Source organism: Molossus molossus, unplaced genomic scaffold (assembly GCF_014108415.1).
Source record: "Molossus molossus isolate mMolMol1 unplaced genomic scaffold, mMolMol1.p scaffold_m16_p_21, whole genome shotgun sequence".
Taxonomy (NCBI): Eukaryota; Metazoa; Chordata; class Mammalia; order Chiroptera; family Molossidae; genus Molossus; species Molossus molossus.
The window spans coordinates 31,423,667-31,446,611 of record NW_023425357.1 but is presented as its reverse complement, the minus strand read 5'-3'; the positions used below and the strand labels follow the sequence as shown (position 1 = coordinate 31,446,611).

The 22,945-nt window shown below is 47.4% G+C and overlaps 1 protein-coding gene across 1 annotated transcript in view; it reads left to right on the top strand.

Moving 5' to 3' along the window:
- HYDIN (HYDIN axonemal central pair apparatus protein) overlaps nt 1-22,945 on the top strand; it is a 404,418-nt gene that overhangs the window by 311,020 nt on the left and 70,453 nt on the right. The window contains exons 45-57 of the mRNA XM_036274275.1: nt 1,123-1,264; nt 3,000-3,159; nt 4,220-4,846; nt 6,740-6,967; nt 9,575-9,777; nt 9,990-10,172; nt 11,154-11,273; nt 13,890-14,049; nt 14,154-14,326; nt 14,944-15,142; nt 18,768-18,867; nt 20,288-20,387; nt 22,174-22,342. Of these exons, the coding sequence (XP_036130168.1) occupies nt 1,123-1,264; nt 3,000-3,159; nt 4,220-4,846; nt 6,740-6,967; nt 9,575-9,777; nt 9,990-10,172; nt 11,154-11,273; nt 13,890-14,049; nt 14,154-14,326; nt 14,944-15,142; nt 18,768-18,867; nt 20,288-20,387; nt 22,174-22,342 (2,564 nt within the window). The remainder of the gene's footprint in view (nt 1-1,122; nt 1,265-2,999; nt 3,160-4,219; nt 4,847-6,739; nt 6,968-9,574; nt 9,778-9,989; nt 10,173-11,153; nt 11,274-13,889; nt 14,050-14,153; nt 14,327-14,943; nt 15,143-18,767; nt 18,868-20,287; nt 20,388-22,173; nt 22,343-22,945) is intronic.

The window sequence follows — 22,945 nt, the reverse complement described above, 5'->3', positions numbered from 1 at the left end:
GGGAAAAATCATTGGGAAGGATGACCAGGCAGCATTTCCAGCAGTATGTCAACCTCCAGATTCCTAGTTTTCTAGGAAGCTCATTTCCCCATAATGATCCACTCGAAAGAAAGTATCTCTTTCCATTTTCCCAAGTATCTGTGGGTTGAATTTTCACAGTTGCATTTTGAAAAAGCCCTGAGACAGCATACAATAACAATATTATATTAAAGTCCAATTTTTATTGAATATTTATGAATGTGCGGGCACTGGGCTTTACACGGTTGCTTATTCAATCCCCACAACAGCCCTACGAAGGAGGAATTAGTGTTCCTTCTGTTTCTCCCCCTTGGTAAACGTTGGGGAAGAACTCGAATGCAGGTCTCTGAGCCCAAAGCTAAACCGTGAACGTGAGGTGAGGATATCATGCGGGTAAAGTGACAACGAGAAGCCGAGAGCCTTTGTGCTGAGGTGAACCACACTGCGGGAGTCAGCCGGGTGTGGAGGACGAGCCCTGAGGCCTGTCACCCTGAGCCCTTCGGTGGCATAGTTCCTGTCACTGCTATAACAAATTACCACAGACTTGGTGACTTAAAACAATACAGATGTATTGTCTTACGGTGCCAGACGTCAGAAGTCCTAAAGTCGAGGTGTCAGCAGGGCCCCATTCTTTCAGGTCCCTTTCTTCTCTTCCCACTTCCTCAAGGCCTCCTGCCTCCTTGGCTCGTGGTCGCCGCCTCGCAGCCCCTGATGTTGCTTCTGTTGTCACATCTCCTGTCCTCTGTACACTCAGCACACCACCTTCTCCGACTCGGCCCTTTGTGATGATATCGGGCCCATTCAGACCATCCAAGAAAACCTCGGCATCTCGAGGTCCTTAACTTCATCACATCCGCCAAACCCTTTCTGCCACGTGAGGTAACAGATTCACAGGTTCTGGGATTCAGGACATGGACACATTTGGGGCTACTCTTCAGCCTGCCACAGGCTGCGCGAGTGCAGGGCGTCCCACCAGAGGTCAGAAATGCCGCCGCCACACCAGCCGCCTCTCACCATCACAGGCTGCGCACTAGGTCGCTGGGGGACCCACAGCTGAAGCTAGTGAGTGACTCTTCCTCCCCTTCCTGTCTGTTCCCGCTACAGAGCAGAAGCGCAGGGAGGCGCTTGAGAAAGAGAAGGAGCGTCTCCAAAATATGGATGAGGAGGAGTATGACGCCCTGACAGAGGAGGAGAAAATCACATTCGACCGAGAGGTGCAGAAGGCCCTCCAGGAGAGGAAGAAGAGGTTGGAATCAAGGGCTGGCCTGAGTGGAAGCAATTCCTCTGGGAGCAGCTTCCATGGGGCACACAGCCCACCCTGGAGACCTGGGTCATCCTCCTGGGTGGCAGCAAGGCCACGGGAGACCCAGGAGGGTGACCTCCTGGGAGCGGGGAACACTCTGCTCCTCCAGGTTGTTGGGTGCTGCGGCCTTGCAGGGTTTCTCCCCCTCTCCTCTCCTTCCTTCTTTCTGGGGGGCTTTTGGAGCTAGGGGGAGACTATGCAATGTAATGGGGGAGGGGCTTTGGCCCCTGTGCTATCCTGGGACTTCCACTGGCTCCCCCTGACAACTGTCCCCTAGGTATGGTGACTTAGGGGGCCACTCTCTTTACATGGGTATGGTGGTTTCTCCCCAGAACTCAGCCATTTCTCCTCCTTCCCAGGCCTCCACCTTGGCCTTTGGTGGTGCTGTCCGTCCCCTGAGGTCTGGCTTCTTCTCCGATTTATTGCTCAGCCTGAGCAGATCACCAGAGACCTGAGCACACTCCCAAGCCAGCACTGTCAGCCACCTTCTGGGCCCACCATTGAGACCACACGGGAATGACAATCCCCTCCACATCCCCTAGGGCCCAGGAGGCTCAGGGCTGCTATCTCCGGCTTTCAGACATAGTGGCAGGGGGACAGAAGTCTTTGTTGCCTTCAGATGTGCGGGGATTCCAACTTTAGGGCTGGGGGGACAGAGCCAAAATACTTGCCTACAGTTTAACCTTCTGTCTTCTCCTTCCACCTCCAGAGTCCTCCCACTGACTCCAAACGCGTTTTGTGCCCTCTCTGCCCTGCAGTACACCCTCAGTTCTCCTGCAGGGTCCACTGCAAGGGCCAGGCCTCCAAGGGCATGACAGCCTGGCTCTGCGTTCCAAGGGAATCTCTTTCTCATCCAGGCCAACGCTTCCAGGCATTCACCTCACAGTGGACTTAGAAAATGCACACCTGATCTTTACAACTCAGTAATGACCTGTGTCACATACACACGCACACGAAATAATGAAGAAATGATGAGTCAGCTTCAGTGGGTGGAGAGAGACACAGCAACAAGGAACAACTAGGGATTCCTGGAGATGAAAAGAGATGGGCTTTGTATTTTCAGAGACGCCGTTCCCTCCGCATGTGTTTGCAGTCTGTGCCCGGCCTTGGTGCCCTCACTGCCATGAGCAGCAGGGCAGACACGGCTGCATGTGCAGCAGGAGGGGTCAGAAAAAGAGAGGAGGGGAGGAATGTGGCTCTTGCCTCCAAACTAGCTGTGGTAGGGACTGCTATTCAAAACACCATTTCCTGCTGTCCTGGACCTCAGATGACAGTCTAGGGAGCTGGGCCCCAACTGTGCTGATATCAGAGCAGTCTTTGAAAGCTGCTTTTAAAACATGCCCACATCAGGCCTACTCTCAGCACGGCCTTGCTGTCCTCGGACAGGAGGTTGGAGTAGACATGCAGATTGGGGATGCCTGGTTGAGTTTCAGTTCATCCATTTCACTGAAAGACCATTCAAAGTTAGGTGTGAGGCATCCTTGCCTTTCTCTCTTTTCTTCCCTTCCTCCTTTCTTCTTTCCTTCCTTCCTACTTACCCAGGTTTTTGTTGTTATTGTTCCCTCTTTTTGCACCCAAGAAAGCTGTGCCCCACGTCCCCCCAACAGGCAATCCCAGGCGGGGAGGGGCTCAGGCAGGCGGCCTCTGAACGCAGTTTTTTCTGCCTGGCTCAATAAAGGGAGATGGAGAGATTGGCAAAGGAGCTGCAGGAAAAGAAGCTACAACAGGAGCTTGAGCGGCAAAAGGAAGAAGATGAGCAAAAGAGAAAGCTCAGGAAGCCAAAACCAGGACCGGTAAAGGAGGAACCGCCCCTGAAGAAATCTCAACCGAGCCGGCAGGTAGCAACCCTCACTTGCTGCTTCCCAAGAGGCGAAAGCAGAGGGATCAGCCCTTGCAACCAGCCCTTCCTTCCAGCACATTTCCCCTCCAGGAAATTGACCTAATACTGCTAGCTGGATTTTGTGGTGGAGAGTAGGCAGGAGGAAAGGGACCAACATCTATTGAACACCGTTGTGTGCCTAGTGCTGGGCTTATGCTTCATGTAATCCTTTCATTTTTGGCATCCTGCCTACCTGAGAGATTCAAAGACAGGAACGTCATCTGAGGTCGAGAGAGATGAAGTCGAAATTCCAGGATCTCCCCCCGTTCTGTCTGACCACAGCCCTTGCTCTCCCCACTGTCCCTGCAGTTCCCTAGATGGTAAATGGGCTGGGAGTAAAGATTTGCCCCCAGTGAGCTACCATGTCATTGACGCCCCTGTGCTCAACCAGGAGCTTATCCCTGACAACAGTCAAGGGAGAATCTTAGTACGAATTTGTCCTTGCACACAAGTACCATCAGTGTATCAGCCTGCCAGGCTTAGGGGTCACATCTGTGTCCACTGGCGGGGCAGGGGCAGAACTGCCCAAGCAGCGCCCAGGTGGCTGTCATGGCTGAAGGGTATAGCGGGCTGTGGTGCACAGTGGCTGCTTCAGCACTGTGAGTTCTGAGAGTGAAGCTAAAGCCAGACACCCAGACAAGGTGCAGACTGGTCTCAGTAGGGGAGCAAGAGTCCGTGACTACAACACCCTGCAGCCTCTGAGAGCAGGTGTAGAAGGACCTTTGTCTGCGATCTTTTCCTGTTGATCCTGCAGAATGCCAGCTCTTGGCCAGAGTGCTCATCAAGGTCACTGTGAATGCTGGGCCCCGGCCAGATCTATAACGAGGAAGGACCACAGGATGGGCATTTTGATAAAGGTCCCCACGGTGGTTTTCAAGCACAACTCTAGTGTATATAAGTGGCACCTGGAATCCCATGAGGACTTCTTACAAAACACAACATCCTCTTGCTCTTTCTCGTGCGATTTTCTCTCCCTTAAAGAACTGATTGAAACATATTTTATGTGTTTTGCCTTCTAGATTCTTACCTTTTCCAAAGTAGAAGTCAAGACAGACTCGATAGAAAGAAAAGCATCTGAAAGGGAGCCGGTAACGACAGAGAAGGAAGAACTGAGCAAGAAGAGAAAGAACCAACTGGTAGATAACAGCATCCCTGGGTGTCCTCTTATCCAGGAACAGGAGGACAGTGAGGGGGACCTCCAGAAGGACACCGACAAGCCTCTGGCCCAGAGGTTTAAGACCTATGAGTTGACTTTGAAGGATATCCAGAATCTCCTCGCATACTGGGACCGGAAGCAAGGAGTTCAGGTGCCTCACATGGGGGCTGAGGACCTGCCCCACGAGCCCGATGACCAGCGCCAGGTTCCATCAGGTGGGCGCAGAGGCCGCAAGGACCGGGAAAGAGAGCGCGCAGAGAAGGAGCGCGCCGAGAGGGAGCGGCTGGAGCGCGAGAAGGCCGAGAGGGAGCGGCTGGAGAAGCTCCGGGCACTGGAGGAGCAGAGCGAAGGAGGGGATGTGGACAGGGAGGAGGACCACGAAGGGAAGAAGGACCTGGGTGTGCCGTTCATAAGCATCCAGACACCCGACTTTGAAGGCTGCGGCTGGAAGCAGGCCCTGGAGAATGACAAGCTTCCCAAAGAGAGTCAGGTACAAACTTCTCCAGGACAGACATGTAACAAGTCCGATAGTAGGTATTGTGCTGGTCGTCATGAAAGTATTTCTCTCTACATTAAAATCATGTCCCCTTAATTCCTTTAATCTCTGATGCCACTTTGGATAAGACATTAATGGCTAAAAGGACCTTTTTCTGCTTGGTGACAACCCATAGAAAGTTCCACAGATGTAAATGATTCCATTTAACATCATAGAAAGTCACCTATAGGGTTGATTTTTCATATTGACAGTACAGGGCTACATGCGGGCAAGGCCAGGACAGTGAAACAGGAGGCTCAACCACTCTAAAATCTTTTTCCCAGAAGCTCCTCACAGTAACAGAAATTATACTATTAGATAGCTTTTATGTTCCTAAAATCAAAAGGTTTTACAAAACCAAAAGCCACCTTTGGCAGTGGTTTGCAGGGGACAGTTACCTTTCGTCCGTAGCCTTTTGTCCACGGTCACATTTTTTCTGGAGAATACTAGAAAGCAGATGTTTTAGGCTGCAGGTTATACAGTCTCTGTGGCAACCACCAACAACATGCAAATGAATGGGCCTAGCTATCTGTTTTATTTACAAAAACAGTTTGCTGACTTCTGGATTAGTTTATCAAAAACTAGATTCAACCTTAAGAAGTAGAGAAAAGAGCCCACAATGTAGGAAAGGTTAGATGGGAGGATCAGGTGATTCCGGAGGCGGTTCTGCTGTGACCTGGCCTCGCAGTCTTGGGCAGTGGTACAGGGGGCCAGAGGCCAGAAGACAACTGAAGGACTTTCACATCGTGCCTCAGGCTGGCCCGACGTAAGAATTGTCCTTTTCTTTTCTTTTCTTTTCTTTTCTTTTCTTTTCTTTTCTTTTCTTTCTGAGATAGCTTTTTTGAAAAAGAACATCTCATCTAGGTTTGTACTCTAGTACTATAGTCAAGACTATCTTCTTGCCTTGTTTTATACTTTCCACATTCCAAGCCATAGACTAGACAATTGCTTAAAGAACTCCCTGGCTCTATTAATTTAATAATCGGCACAAATAATTCATCCCTTTTCTCCCAGACATTCTAAATCCTGAGAGTTAACTGTAGTTACACATTAGTCAGGAATGAATTTAATTGCCTGACCCATGGGATTGCCTGAAGATAGTTCCCTGCGACGCCTAATAGCCCATTTGGCCCACAGAATGGACACTCAGGTGGGCTAGAACAGGTACTGTTGTGATAACAATAAATAATCTGGGAACTGCATCCTTATTCTGAGGGTTTTACATGCTGAGAAGGAAGTTGCTACTAAAGTTTCAAGCCATCTGTTCTGAAGCATGCTCGTCCATTAGATACCAGAGCAGAACGGGAGACTAGCATGGGAGCAAATCCTCTCGTTTCTTTTCCACTTCTCACTTCACTTCCATCCTCTGCTCTATTCCCAGAACCTTTGCTGTTTCGTTGTATTTAACCTATTCCAATCCTAACTTTCTTTCACCTTTGAAGGAAAGAATATTTAAAGATAAAAAGAAAAATTAACATGGAATCTGAAAATAGATGGAACAACTATAGACATCAGAATCTTAAGAGCTGGTCTCTTTAAAGAGATTTACTGAGTGCCTGCTGTATGCTAGGCATGTGCTATGCTGACTAGGTTCCTGTCCTAGTGGAGTTTATGGTCCATTTGCAGAGACAATTAAATAGTCACAATAAAGTGACAAATGTCTGGTCTGGGGGGCGTGGGGGTTGGAAAGGACCTTCACACTCTCCCCTGACACGTGCCTACTGCAGTGGTATCTGCTGAGAGCTGAGGGAAAGATGGGAGGTCTGAATCACCCTGTGCTCCCTGGAGGAAGTTAGAGATAGCCCTATGCCTTCTGCTCAGGAAATTAATGATAGGCTTTTTCTTTAGATCCTAGAAGCATTGGGTCTGGTTTCCTCTGGACTGCCCATCCCGCCTCCTGTCTTATTCTCAATAATCTCCTACCCTACAAAGCGGTCGCCTTTGGCCACAACGGAAATCCTGAAGCATTTTGTGTTTCTAATCCCACTATCCGAAGAGCTCTCCCTGCTGGAGGAGAAAAGAGAAGCGGAATCAGAAGCAGAGCTTTCGACCTCCACCACCACGAACTCTGTGAAGGTAAAGAGCTTCCTGACCTTGGCAGTGGACAGGGAGAGAGTGTCTTTCTCCATGTGGCCGGAAATCAAGTGTGGTGTCGGGTGTCATGCTCGCTCAAGTGTTTCTCCTCCACTCACTGGGGATCCTGCCTGAGCACCCTCCAAGGTGCACCTTCCCTGGGTCTGACTTTTCCTACTTCCCAAGAGGAAACTGAAAATGACTAATTTTCATCTGCTATTCTTTTCAATCTCCATGGGATGGTCTGGGGAACTTGTCAAATTACTCAGAAGCTCATCTGTGAGGGGAAGAATTAAGCAAAACTAGCTCTTTTAAAAAGATAGTATAATGTATGTGGGAGGCTAAGTAATGTACACAGCACATAGGAATACAAGAATCAACAGACACAGGTTAAGGGAACACGCACCGCTAGAGAAAAGACAGATTATTGAACAAATTATGATAGAAAAATTGAATATTTTGGGTAAAGTCACCTTTTAGCTCCTCACCTGACACAATGCAGTAAAATTAATTCCAGCTGGATTAAAAATACAAGCAATCAAAATGAAATGATGTAAAAGTAGAAGAAAATATATAGACAATTACTAGAACAAATTGAAAATAGATTTGACCATTTATGTGCAGAAGATATGTATATTACAAATTATGGAGGGCCACCCGGCCAGTATGGCTCAGTGGATTAAGCATTGTCCCATGGACTGAGAGGTTCCGGTTCAATTCCTGGTCATAGCACATGCCCGGGTTGCAGGCTCGATCCCCAGTAAGGGGCATACAGCAGGCAGCCAATTGATGTATCTCTCTCACATTGATGTTTCTATCTCTCTCTCCCTCTAAAAAATTAATAAAAACATATTTTTAAATGAATAATAAAAATAAAGCCCTGGCTGCTTTGGCTCAGCGGTTAGAGCGTCGGCCTGCGGTCCAGAGAGACCCAGGTTCGGTTCCCGCTAAGGGCACGTACCTCGGTTGCAGTTTGTCCCCGGCCCTGGTTGGGTCGTGCAGGTGGCAGCTACTCGATGTGTTCCTTTCACATCGATGTTTCTCTCTCTCTCTCTTCCTCTCTCTCCCTCCCACTCTACCTGAACAAAAAATGGGAAAATGTCCTCGAGTGAGGATATAAAAATAAATAAATAAATAAATAAATAAATAAATAAATAAATAAATAAATAAAAATTTTGGAGGGCCTTTTTTATTCCCAGAAGAGTATGATGGCCCCAAATTTGAATCTCTCCACACAGACTCCTACAAACCATGCACATCAGCAAAGACTAAATTAAAGCATCAGCAAATAAAATCACTTGCAGGCCCTGCCTATAGCTCAAGTAGGTGACAGAATGCCTTCAATTTACAAGTAAGCAGAAAATCAACATCTGCAGGGAGCAGCAACTGTGGGCAGGCCTTGCTAGAGCAGAGTCCAAATGAAAAAGATAAAAAACATCAGAGGTGACTATTAACTCTTTTCTGAAAATTGGCCATTACCAGGAAAGAGCTGAGCATTCTTTAATGTAACCATTTTAGGCGGAACTTGAGTTTATCTCCAATTGACAAAGGAAAGCTCTTCATTCCAGAAGAATGACAGCTGAAATTATAGAAATGGCAGAATTAGAAAAGCATTATTCTGTCGTCCCCAGTGTGTGTGTGTGGTGGGGGGTGATTATGGAGCGCCAGTGGATACAGAAAGCAGCAGTTTGTTGGGGAACAAGACACTCACTTGAGCTAGAACATCATCCCACAGGTGACTGGCCGCTGCGGAGGGGAAAAGTCTGCATGGCCACATCTGGCAGGCATCACTCTGCCACACGGACACGCGTTACATCTGGCATTATTTGTCCCCAACTGTGATGGAGTGTGATGTGCACAGCTTCCTCTATAAATCTGATGCTTTTAAGCCTAATTTTCAGTTTATGGGAAATATAGGGAATAAAGGAATAAATTAGGTATCACTCTGAGAATAGTCAGAAAATTTCAGACTATGGAATATTCTGTAAGAACATAGAACTGCTGTCTCCAAAAAGTCAATATGATTGGGAGGGGGTAAGTGCTCTACATTAAAAGATACTAAAGATGCCCTGGCCAGTTTGGCTCAACGGTTAGAGCGTCGGCCCACAGACCAGAGTGTCCTGGGTTCAGTTCCCACTATAGGCATGTACCTCGGTTGCAGTTTGTCCCCAGCCCCTGTTGGGGTCGTGTGGGTGGCAACCATTTGATGTGTCTCTTTCACATCAATGTTTCTCTCTCTCCCTCCCGCTCTATCTGAAGATAAATGCAAAAATGTCCTTGGGCAAGGAAAAAAAAAAAAATACTAAAGAAACAGAACAACAAAATGCAAAATAGGGACAGTCCCTCCCTGCGTCAAGCTCTCTTTAGGGTATGGGCCTCCCTCTCAGGGAATGGGGTACCAAGGAAAGTCCTAGACTTCTCTTCACTCTACATCTCTCTTACTGTAGTGTAGGAAGCTGGGCCCTACTCTGCTCTGGGCAGCCAGCAGCATCCTGAGCCCGCGGTGGGTCACCCCACACTGCAGACATGTTGTAGGCTTCTGTGTCTTCTGTTCGTATGTATGTCAGATGTCTATTTAATACCTTACGCTCGTTTCTAATCAAAACCCAGGAGGAGCTGAACGCCTCATCTAAGGCGAGCAAACAGAAACTGAAAGAAAAAACAGACCAGGTTCGCGAGATTTTGAAGGATAAACGTCGAATGGTCTTCAACAGGAAGGGCCTTTCTGGGGCACCTTCTGGAACCATTGCCCCCCTGTCAGACATAGAACAGAACAACTTGTCTGGGCAGCACTCCCAGGATAAATTCATCAGGTGGGCCTCCAAGCACCCCAGGGAGACAAAATGCCGAAGCCCCACGTTGAGGGTGCCTGGCACCAGGTGGGAACAGGGCTGATCTGCCGGTGGGGCCGCACGGACCGCCACGCCCACCCCAGCAGGACAGGACTGCTCCTGGGCAGCACACCTGTCTTCTCTTGGCCCAAAGGAAGCATCCTCACTTGAAAAGCCTATGTGGTCCTTTGCAGGCTGAATCATTTCCGGTGGATCGTGCCCGCCAACGGCGAGGTGACACTGAGAGTGCAGTTCTCTGCTAGTGACCTCGGGAACTATGACCAGACCTTCAACTTTGAGATCCTTGGAACTTGCCGCCAGTACCAGCTTTATTGCCGAGGTGTTTGTGCTTACCCATACATTTGCCAAGACCCAAAGTAAGTGTATTTTATTTTCTCCTCACCCGAGGACATTTTTGCATTTATCTTCAGATAGAGTGGGAGGAAGAGAGGGGGAAGACAGCGGGAGACACATCGATGTGAGAGAGACACATCAACTGGTTGCCACCGGCCAGGGCTGCATTTTGAAAGAAAAGGTCGACAGACACCGTTTTGTTTCCCCCCCTGCTACTTTGAACAAGGAGGCTCTGAACACTAATATGGAAGCTGCACAGCCTCCCAGGCCCTCTTGTACTGGGCGTCAATGTCTTGGGCCCTGACTAAGCCACAGGAATGTCGTGATACCATGAGGCTGAGATGAAGTTAGTATTTGGCAAGTTAGTTTGCTTATTCAACTATAAAGCAAGCTTAAACGGATTTTATATTTACTGTAGGACTTTTTGTGCTACAATATGAATATATATGTGAATCTCCATGGGTGTGCTTTTTCTCTGAGTTATTGAATACTACTGTGCCCCATGCATCACATAAAGGCACCTGGCTGGGCAAGCCAGTGGGGCAAGCACCCTCCCCGCCCCCGGGAAGAGGCCTTTTATAGCTTGTCCACCAAGAGGAGCTCTCTTGCAGTTCTGATTAAGGAGCCACATTAGATAAAAGAATTCAGAAACTAGTTAATATCCACTAGAACTAGTTTTCCATAAGGATTATTGGGAATTTTTCTAGCTGGGCACATGAGAACAGGAATTCTAACTCAGTTCTATCATCAGTCCCTCGTTATGAAAGACAACATTGGGAATCTTTTTTCTCAAATTCAAACTGTACTATTTTCACTCCAGGCCAGGGTATGGGGGTGGGGAGCAAGAATAAAGGCTCAACAAAGGTCTTCAAATTAAGAGTCATTCTTTCGCCAAACACCTGGACCCTTTGCTGAGCAGGAGGTATTGGGTTCATGTAAACATCAGGTGGTGGCCTTGAACTCCTTTCAAGCAGCCTCTCCTCTTCTCCCCCACCCATGTCCAGAGTGGTATTCCCTCAGCGGAAGATGGACATAAAACCAGATGAGATCATCTTTAAAAAATATATTGTGAGCATGGAGATGTTTTCCTTCGGACCACTGCTTTGTGGAAAATCAAGAGATAAGTAAGTGTTTCATTATCTCAAAGCAGATTTTAGACCCCTGGGTTGAGCTCATGAATGGTACAAGCAGAGTTTCTATGTAGTCATAGTTCTTATTAATGCTGCCTCAGTCCCTGAACCACAAAGTAAGGGAACTGGGTTTTGTACCCCAAGTTTCTGCTAAGCACCATGAGTGGGGGTTGCCATTTTCCCAGAGGGGAAAGCCTGGAAGAGGACCAGGTTCTGGTGGGGGAAGTTTGGGATCAAGAGCTTACTTTGGGATATATTAAGTTTGAGATGCTTGGAAGATGTACCTAGTAGCCACATAAAGCAAGGAATAGGCTATTCGGTTTTGGTTGGCAGAGGAGAGAGGCCTGTCTTCAAGACAACGAAAGCTATGGGTGTGGATGAGATTGCCTAGAAAGAGAGGACACAGTAAGCACAGAAGGACCACAGCCCTGCAGAATTCCACCACTCACGAGAGTTGAAGCCAGCAAAGGAGATGAGAAAGAGGGCCAGAGCTGTGGGTGGAGACCAGAAAAGAGAGGGTCATGGGGCCGCAAGAAGAGGGCACCTGTAGTCAGCTACTGCCCACAGTTGAATGCTGCAGAGAGGATAAAGAGGTGAGGACATCAATGTCCACAGGGTTCAGCAACATGGAGGTCACTAGGGGCCTTAGCAAGGGCGCTTTGGGGGGAATTCTGAGGATGTAGCCCAAGAGAAGTGACTTGAGGAGTCAGTAGGAGGTGAGAAAATGGAGGCTGGGTATGAAGATAGCTCTTTGGAGAAACTCGGCTGTGAAGGGAGTTGGAGGGAGTTGAGAATGGGAGGGAGACATGGAGTGCACGAAGGCTGTTCATAGACTGTTGTTCCTACGTTTGGATGCCAAGGGGAGCTAGGGAGGGAGAGGTTGGCATATCAGGAGAAAGTACAGGCCATCAGCTCCCTGAGACAACACAATGGGGTGTGTAGGTGTTAGCCTTTGCCAGGAAGAGGGACCATCATCTGTTTCGAGGAGGGACGAAGATGAGATAGTTTCAGGCGCAGGTAGGTTTACAGATTTGGTTGGAATCATGAGAAGGTTCCCATGCAACTGTCTATTTTCTCCATGGTGAATGATGTGAAGACATCCCCAACAGTGAGGGAAGTGGAAGGAAGTTAAAAATGTTGAGAAAATGGAGAAGGTGTGAAAAAGATTTTGTGGAAAGTGGGAGAGGGAGAATATTAGAGAAACAGATTAAGATTACTGGCAAAATTGGAGGCCCAGGTGAGGTTGATGATTATACATTTTTAATGATACTAGAATCTTCAGTAATATACAAAGTTTTTATTATATAGGCAGGGAGGTGACACCCAAACTGGAGCCAAGGTCTGAACATGTCATCATTCAATCTAGCATGTTTTATGGTAATAGAAAGGGTTTATCTCTGTGCTTACTTGGTGGAGCTAAGGGGCCATCTTTGTTCCCCATTCCCTTAATATCTTCAGTTCATTTCCTGAGATGCTGGACTAGAAAGGGAAGGTGAAGAGGGTTTGCTGATGATAGAGCAGACCTTCAAGGCCCAGTAGAAGGCCTTAGGAGAGAGGAGTGTAGGTCAGCTTAGTGGACATGAGGCACAGAGAAGCCTGGGGATGGAAGCCAGAGAATAGATGGCCATTCAGGGAGGCATGTGTTGAGGACAGCACTGGTCCAGGAGGACAATTACAGTGGCCCAGAAATAAGGACCAGTGCAACCAGATACAATTCATTTTTTCTTTTAAACCTTACTGAGCCTCCGTGTCCTCATTTGCAAAGTGGGAAAATAGTAGCACCCACCTCACAGATTTGCAGAGTGCCCTGGATAGTGCACATGAAAGTCTTAGCACAGTACAGAGGGCAGGCGAAGGCCACCACGCCTTCGGCAGGCACACAGAGAGTGTGCTGTGTGGGTACCATTGTGCCTTGCTTTCCTGACCTATGCTGTCATCTCTGATGATGTGCGCCTTCAATAGCATTTCTATGCTTTCCATGGTTCCTGTTCTGTTCGGTACCATTAACTGAGCAGCTTCCAGTGGCTGGACTCAGGCAGCTTGACTCTGTGGCTCTCTTCCTAAGGTACCAGGGAACAGAAACAGCCTTGTAACAGCAAACATTGCCAAATGAATCCATGGCAGAACAGTAACATCCTATGCAGGTGTCGAATGCAGTGAGTGAGGTCATCTCTAAGACAGATGTGAAATAAATTACTCAGATGATCATCTCTTCTGGGAATATAAGCCCTGGGAAGGATAGAGCTGCATATTTCTCAGTTGGAAGTCTTTGCAATAATAACTACCATGCACTGAGCATTTGATACCTGCAGCTGTCCTAAGAGCATTGGGTGCACTCTTTCCTTTGATACTCACAGAAATCCTAAAACGTATCATCATCCCATCTCAGAGATGAGGAGACCAAGGCCTGGGGAGGGGAAAGAGTCAGTCACAGCTGCAAGTCTTCACAACTCCAAAGCTTGTATCCTTAGCCACCATGCCGCTGCCTCCATGTAACCACACTGCCCTTCGGTACTGTCTTGCCCTTCACAGTTGCCTTTTCCACCTGAGCTCTTAGTCAACTCTCACATCCACATCCCTAATTTATCCCCACTTTTTGTTCATTTCCAGGTATAAGACATCCTTGTTCCCAGGCAACAGGGAGTCACTGACCATCCTGAACAATTCCCCTATGATTGCAGAGGTGTACTTCTGTTTCCAGAATGATGTCAAAGCAAACACCTACTTCCTGGAACCCATGAGCATGATTCTGAAACCCAATGAGAAGCAGGTACAGCCCCATGGAAACCAGTCCACCAGAGCAAGACTTCCTTGGGAAATTTGAGGCCTTGGCATCCTCAGTGTAAATGTACTTGGTTGTGACTCTTCCACTAGACGCTGACCATATGGGCCTATCCTACTGCAGTTGGTGTCTTTGAAGACAGCCTAGTCTGCTGCATCAAGGAGAACCCAGAGCCTGCCATCTTCAAGTTAAGCTGCCAGGGGGTCCGCCCAGAACTGGAGGTGGAACCTAGGCAATTGCATTTTGACCGGCTCCTACTGCACAGGTCAGAGTTCTCAATGCCATGGCTGAGTGCAGTTTAAAGGGTATTTAGTTCTAGTGTAACCAGCTCATCCTGACTTAGTCAGGACTTTCCAGGCTTTAGCACTTTTAAGTCCTGCATGACGGGCAACTTCTGGTCCTGTGCAAATCAGAATGCTTAATAACACTATTGAGTAAACTCGGGTTCGTGGCTGGACTTCAGCAGGGTCAAGGCACAACTACCCCCCCAAACTGCCAAAGTGAGTGTACATGTGCATTTTTCTCAGTAGAAGGACTACCTTTTTCCAGATTCTCAAAGCAGTCCATTACCCTGAAAGGTTAAGAATCTTTAGCCTAGAAAAGAGAGTACAAACAGAAAACATTAGACCAAAACTAGAACTTACATATTCATTCACTGGAATCTATGATTCTAAATAGAGAATTTTTTTCCAGAGGCTGTTGGGACAGAATATTGTTATGATATGGATCCTACATTCTTTGATCAATATCCTCAGGCCTCATTTCCTGATAAATACTGATTAGTGAGCCAAGCAATAACTGAAATCACCAGAAGTACTTTTTGTGACCTACGATAATAAATCAAACTCATTTGAAACTGAATGAGCCCTTTGGTCTCTGCAGAAAAGAATCCAAAGTGGTTCTTCTTCGCAATGTCACAGCCCTGCCCGTGGCCTGGAGGATCACCAGCCTGGAGCACCTGGGTGACGACTTCTCTGTGTCCATGCTGCAGGGCACCATCCCTGCCAAGGCTGAGTACAGCCTGCAAATGAACTTCCAACCCTCCAAACCCATCAACATCAAGAAGGCAATTCGGTTGGAGGTGAGGCTTCACCTATCCTCAGACTTGGTCATCAAAATGGGTACACATTGCGTTCCCTGACACACACACTACCCACACACCCACAGACACACATCCCACACAAGCACACACCACCCACACATACACTACCAACACACACACACACTAAGCCAGGTCTCCCTGTTACACGCTCCCATCTAATCCCATTTGACAGCCCCCAACCCACAATCTCTTGCTCTGCACACACTGAAGCTCCCGTAAGGCAGTCGTGTTCATAGCTGATTTCTCAGTGCTAAGAACAGAGTACTCAGTCAATGCAGAGTCATTGAGTGAATGAATGAACAGTGTTACTATCCCTAGGTGAGCATTAGAATCCTGATTTCACACCCCAAACCCAGTCACCCCTCAGATCCCTATCTCAGGAAATGTCACCCTCCACCCAGTTGCCCCCACAGATACCTAAGAATCATCCTTGATTCTCCCCTTTTCCTGACAGCTGCCCCTCCAACCTAGTCCTCCAACAGGTCTCGTCAACTCCATCTCCCAGCGTGTCTCCTGCACATCCACTTCTCTGTCTGTACTGCTGTTACCACCCTTGTCCAGGCCACCTCCAGCATCTCTCACCTGGACTTCTGCAGAGGCTTCCTACCTGGTTTCCCTCTTGACACTCCCCACAGTGTCCAGAGAGAGCGTGAAAATGTCGGTCATTCTCCTTCCTGACGCACACTGTTGGCTTCCAGGTGCAGTGAGAATGAAGCCCAGGGTCCTCACCTGCTTCGGACGCCCTGCCTGCCTGGGTCTGCATCTCGCTCCACCCTTGTTCTCACCCACTGGCTCCCGTCACATGGTCTCTCAGCTTTCCCATTGTCCTTAGGCTCTGTGCGGAGTTGGCTCCTGCTTTAGGATCTGCTAAACAGCACTGCTTCAACAGGGTTCCTTTAGTCATCCCACCAAGGGAATCCCGTTTGTGCAATGACTCCCCCCATCTTCTGTCCTTCAGAGCACTTCCCCTTTCTGATGCTATCCCATTTCTTTCTTTTCTTTTTTTAATATGTTTTTGTTGATTTTTTTAGAGAGAGAGAGAGATAGAAACATCAATGTGAGAGAGAAACATTGATTGGCTGCCTCCTGCATGCCCCCTACTGGGGATTGAGCCCGCAACCCGGGCATGTGCCCTGGCTGGGAATCGAACCAGGACCTCTCTCTCAGTCCATGGGAGGATGCTCAATCCACTGAACTGCATCAGCCAGGCCCATTTCTTTCTTATGTGAACTTCGCTGGGGCAAGATCTCTTCTGAACTGAATTTAGGGCCCACCCATATGATCCAGAATGATCTCATCTCAAGATCTTTAACTTAATTAAATCTGCAAAGACTCTTTTTTCAAATAAAGTCACATTCACAGATTTCAATGATTTAAACATGGACATATACCTTTTTGGGGCCACCATCCAACCCACTACCCCAACATATCCCCAGTTTCTAGCACAGGCCTGAATGTAGAAGGCACTCAGTAGACTCTGTTGAACGAATGAATGAATAAATGTCACTGAGTTTTGATACTTGCATCAATTTTGCAGTAATAAAGGTTATCCAAGCTTCTCCTTGGATACCTCCAGGGTCAAAAACCTTACCAGCACTTCAAACAGCTTGATCTGCCTTTGAAGAGCTCTGGCTGTTGCCCTGGCCAGTTTGGCTCAGCGGTTAGAGCGTCGGCCTGCGGTCCGGAGAGACCCGGGTTCGGTTCCCGCTAAGGGCACGTACTTCGGTTGCAGTTTGTCCCCGGCCCTGGTTGGTCGTGCGGGTGGCAGCCACGCGATGTGTCCCTTCACGTCGATGTTTCTCTCTCTCTCTCCTTTCCTCTCTCTCCCTCCCACTCTATCTGTACAAAAAATGGAAAAATATCCTCAGGTGAGGATAAAAAAAAAAAAAAAAAAGAGCTCTGGCTGTTAATTCTTCCTTGGCTGCAGTTCAGATTTCTTCCTGTAAATTATTGGAATTAATCCTGTTTCTACCTTTTGGAGACAGTCAGTGGATCTACTCTGTTATTACCTACCCATAACCGTCCTTCAGTAGCTAAAAACAGGTATTGATAGATTTATTCAATCCACAAATGTGTATGAGTCCAGAGTTGGTCGTCAATATTTTTAACACCACTCTCCACATAGACCCAGATCTCTGCGCAGAACCCAGGCCACATGGCGGGTGGAGGGTCCCAGCTGTGCTGGCTTCATCTTTTAGTTGCTAGATCATGAGAAGTCTGGGAGTCCCATGTCAGGGAGGCAGGACACAAGGGGATAGTTGGAGAGGTCATTGTGACAGCTGTTTACTAACTGGTATGGAAACATTTCTGTAGTTTAACAACTGACACGGTATTCCTGTGTGTTCCAGCCAAAGCAGACACAGTGGGTCTCCCCTCAGACTCCCCAAAGTGGTCTAAGACATCTGTCCCCCAGATTATATTCCTTCAACATCTACATGAGGAAAAGCCTTGTCTGGTGAACTCATTTGTGTGTGTGTGTGTGTGTGTGTGTGTGTGTGTATCTCTTAAATCGTCCTGCCTACTTTCCTCAATTATAAATAGAATGCTCTGAGTATTTGGTATCTGTCAGTAGAAAAGTGCCATTTAAATTCTGGAGCTGAGAATTCAAGTTCATTGTACTATTTTCCCTCCTGCTGCCGGCCCTTCTTGTCATCTCTGTCAGAAGGTGGGCAGCAAAAGAAAGATGGTAAAGCTGAAGTTGACTCAACCTGTTCTGTGAACAATTGGTAAAATGCTTGGTGAAAAAAAAAAGGTGTAAACTCCGAGTTAAAACTTGAGTTTGGTGACATTTACAAATTTCCCTCTTGGCACCCAATGCAAAAGTAATGGGGAGTGGTGGCAATTTTTCAATTTGAGGCTTCTGCAGAGAGGCAGGTGATCTCCAGGCAGACACAGGAGAGATGTGCCTACTGCCCAATGGCCCTTCCCTTGACAAACGGACCCTTGATTGCCCCCTCATTAGTCTCAAGAGTCAACGGTCAGGTCCAGCTGCCAACTACCACCAGTTCAAATATTTATCAGGACAGGAAGGAAGGAATCACCACCAGGGGTGACAACCGAGGGGAATAGTGAGAAACTAGAGGCTGGGGGGTCTTGCTTTTTTGTTTTGTTATGTTTTGTTTTACATTTCCCACTTAAAATAAAACATCTAAAATTTCCAAAAGAAAAACATTAAATGCTAACTTTTTATGAAAAATCTATACGAATATACAAGTTTTCCACTTCCATTAACAGACGAATGCTCTTCAGGTTTATTTTATTTAAAAGTTCTAAAGAACACTTTTTCTGTAATATATACTCTCAGTTCATACTTCAATTAATATCGCAACATTCATGCAAATAATTTAAACCCAGTCACTGGACAAGATAGAAAATGCAGTCTCTTTTCCCCATTCTTACATTGATGGTCTACACCAGCATTCCCCCAAAGGGTGTTATGAAAAACACTAACTCTACCAAATGTGCAGTGAAGACAAAAGTCAAATACATCTCTAAAATACTCCTCTCACATTGTGTTCATGATTCCCACTGTGTGTTCCAGAGTTCAGGCTCTAAGCACTTCATGGGCCTTGCGTTTACTAAAGACTTTCTCTCACCCCGACAGGTTTTAGACACAGACAATCTTGTTGGAATTGTTCAGATTGAAAGCATCGTGGTCCTTGCAGAGTCCTACGACATTGCCTTGGACATCACCTTCCCCAAAGGTCTGTTGACCCCTTCCAGGAAAGGGTATTTACAAGCCACGTCTTTTGGTGCAGTATAGTTCCAGTGAAGAGAAAGACTGGTGCTTGTTAGAGGAAGGGTAGAATGTCAGTAAATAGCAATGCAAGCCCCAGAGTGATGTCAGCAACATTACTACAGATCAGTTTCTCCCATGGAGGTGACCGCGGGGGGAGGGATCATATGTACAAATTTGCAGAGCTCTCTTCTGCAGTCATCTGAGAGTGGGTGCCTGTTCTTCCCGCCTGTATTAGTTTTCCACCACTGCTGCATCAACTTACCACAAACTCTGTGGCTTAAAACAATGGACATGTATTATTGTACAGTCCTATCGATCAGAAAATCCAGAATGAATGTCCTTGGACTGAAACCAAGGTGTTGGCAGGGCTGCCCTCCTTTCTGGAAACTCTGGGCAAAAATCCACTTCCCTGCCTCTCCCAGCTTCTAGAAGCCACCCACATCCCTTTGCTCAGGGTCCCCTGCCTCCATCTTCAAAGCCAGGAGTGTTGGGTCAAGCCCTTCTCATGCTGCCGTCTCTCTGATTCTCCCAGATTTGTCTCCCTCCTTTACTTTTAGGGATTCTTATGATTACGTTGGGCCCTTCAGAGAATCCAGGATGCCCTCCCTATGTTCAAGTCGGGTGATAAACAACCTAAATTCCATCTGATACCTTTGTCCCCATTGCCATGTTCACAGGTTCCAAGAATTCGGATATGCAAATCTCTGGGGCAGGGGTGGCATTATTCTGCCCACACGCTGCCCTGTCACCCATGCACTTTGCCATCATCCCTCCTTTCTCTGATGGATCTCCTTCTCAGCAAGATTCACACAATGTTAGAGCTACATGTTTCCCTAGATGTCATCAGTCTTATGTAGAAAGATATTTATTACAGCAGTATTTATAATAATGGAAGATTGGAAATAACCTGAATGTCTATCAATAATAGAATGTTGTTACTGTAGGAATAATATTGTAAATTATGGAACAGCCATGTCATGATGTATTATGCAGCCATTAAGATCACACTGAGGAGTTTTTAATTATGTGTGGAAACGCTTATGATGTAATACTAACTAAAGTGATATAAATCTGTATGTAATAGCCCAACTCTGTATAGTATACACTTAGTACAAAAATTTGTGTTAAATACTGGAAGAAAAAAAAATACTGCTTTTTCAAATAGCTAGTAGAGGACATAAGAAGGACAGTGGTCCAGGGTGGACCGGAGCAAGAGTGGTATCTGGTGTTTGCCAAGACTCGGTTACAGGAGGTTTTTCTAGCCACGGTGTTTCAGATAACAAATTCTCTGAAATTGTCATCACGGATTTTCCATGTGAAGAAGTCCCCTGCTTCTTGCTCCCATGCCCACTCATCCCTCCCCATCCTGGCCCCTGCCTCCGCAGGAGCTGAAGGCGGCCTCGATTTTGGGATTGTGAGGGTCATGGAGGAGGTGAAACAGCCCCTGCAACTGAAGAACCGTGGGAAATACGAGATCGTGTTCAGGTAACCTGAAGAACCATCGGACATTGGTTGTCTGAGTCCAGTCATGGGGAGAAGAATGTGCCTGGGAGATTTTTTTTAAATAACTGAGGAAATCATAAGAACCACCCATGCTTTTAGCCTCTCCTGGCTTCAGTGAATGGCATTCCAGCCACTAAGAGAGCAGAGATTCCCACTGCTCTCAATTCTGTGGCCTTACAGAGACACTTAAGGGCCCTCTGAATGCACCTGGAGCCATGGAGCTTGGTGGGGAGACTGAGATGGAGAGGGTGTGAGGAGGAGATTCTGGGGTGAGGGGGTACTAGGGTGGAGGGAGAGACTAGAGATGGGGGGCCTGGCCTCAAGTTGTCCTGCCCTCCTTTCCGCTTCTCTGTTCCATCAGCTGCCATTCCACCTACGATCCCACGTGAAGAAGAGATGTTCCAGTTTTCTCCCTTAATTTTAAGAACCACTGTTTTTATACATTCCAAATGGCAGCCTGGTGCAATATAGGTCCAGCTTGCGCTCCTCTCTTTCAATTAAAAATATGGTGATATCCAGTAGGAAAGGGGGTGGGGGGAGGTGGAAGAGGGCAAAGGGGGGATAAATGGGGGCAGAAAGAGACCTGACTTTGGGTGGTGAGCACACGATGCAGTGTGCAGATGACGTGTTACAGAGCTGTACACTTGAGACCTGCGTGGTTTATTAACCGATGTCACCCCAATAAATTCAATGGAAAAAGTGAAACATTAAATCAGGAATTCTCCTCAGAGAGCAAAGGGTGGTGCTAGGTGGGGGAAGGAGGGGATCAGTCAGGCAGGGTCACAGCCCACAGTGGCAGTGCCGACACCCATGGCTGATCCATTTCTATGAAAAATCATTCTTCCCCCAGAATTCGCAGTTGATATCCTTCCCATTTGTAGACCTGGAACAAATTCAGTGTGCTCATGATTGTTTTATTTCAGCTCAGAAAATGCTAAAATTAGAGAGGTTCCACCTCAATACTACCAAGCTGTGTATTGAAATAAATAAATAAATACAAATAAAAGCTTAGCAACCCTAAAAGAAAGCCACTGGCACTTAGGAACTAATGCTGAGTGCAGGTGTGCCTGTGTGTCAGTTTTGTTCCAGGCCGTGACAGGGCGCTAGCGCTGCTTTTAGGTGGCACGGAAGAGTCACCCTCCAGTGATGAGGGGTTTGTGCAGGAAGGTGAGGAAGCACAGGCACCCTGCATGCAGCAATGGACTGACCAGGTCTCCTGGGGCGTGGGGATGACGTTTGGGTCCCCACAGCAACTCCAGATGTCCCACCTCAACTGAAGTTCCTTGCACCATCTGCAGTCCCCCTGCCATTCTCATGGGTCAGCTTTCTCTGTGGATCTCACCTCACCCCCACTGGGCTTCGACCACCCTTTCTGAGAGCCTCTGTTATATGGCTTCTGCCCCCTGCTTCCTCTTCTTTCTTAGATGCCCTGTCTCCATCATTGTTCCTCCTATGTGTGCTGCATCCAGTCTCAGGGAAGGAAGAAGGACGGGAGAGATGGAATTGATCCTTATCCAGCATCAAGTGTCCCTGGGGGACAGAGATCTGCAAGGGCAACACTTGACCACAGGCTTTACCATCACTCCCTGGCCCAGTCAATCCTGGCTAAGGAGGGTGGTCACACAGTACACCGCACAGTGGACACTGCTAGGCAGAGGAGTTCAACAGGCCAGAGTCATGGCAGGCACTTAACAGTCTAGAGTCTGCTCTAGGGATTCTTGGGTTCCCTGAATAATGACTTATAATGACCTTCATTCTTGTCTTTCAGCTTTTCTGTGGACTCTGTAGGGATGACGGTGACCAATATAAATTCTATGATCTCAGTCCAACCCAAGAAGGGCTCACTGACCACAACAGAAAAGCCCACAAATGTCCAGGTGTTCTTCCATGCAAAAAAGGAAGTGAAGATAGACCACCAGCCAGTCCTGCGCTGTCAGGTAAGAGAGCTCAAAGGGAAGGCGCAGTGGCAGGACTGTAGGACTCATGTTAAAGAGAAGAGTACATGGTCTAACCCACACTCCAAGGCAGGAAAGGGAGGGCTGGCCTGGGTGACAACCAGAGAGGATGCACCAGGGTTTGGTCCCCAGCTAGCAGACACAGGTAGGTCAGGTGGAAGGTATGCAAAGTCATCAGAAGTTGAGAGCGCCAGAAAGGAAATGTGGACCCTGGTCTTTGGGGAGCACCTGGGACAAGGAAGCTGAGGTTAGTCATTAAATGCAAAGGAAAAGGGAGGAAGTGAAAACAGGAGGCAGAGTCAGCCTGAGTCAGTGATTTCCAACTGGTGCACCACAAGAATTTTAAAAAGATGCCATACCTGACTGTTTAGTCAGGGGCTTTGACCTCTTTTCTCTTAGATTGTCAAATAAAAAATGACAACAGCCAACACAACAATGGCCGTCCCGTGTGAAGGAATCAAAATTATACCTATTTTTTTTTTTGTCAGATCAGCCAAAATTATATGGTTTTTGTATGCCACCGAATTTTAGTAAATAGTCTGTGTGCCATGAGATGAAAAGGGTAGAAAATCGCTGGTCTATGTT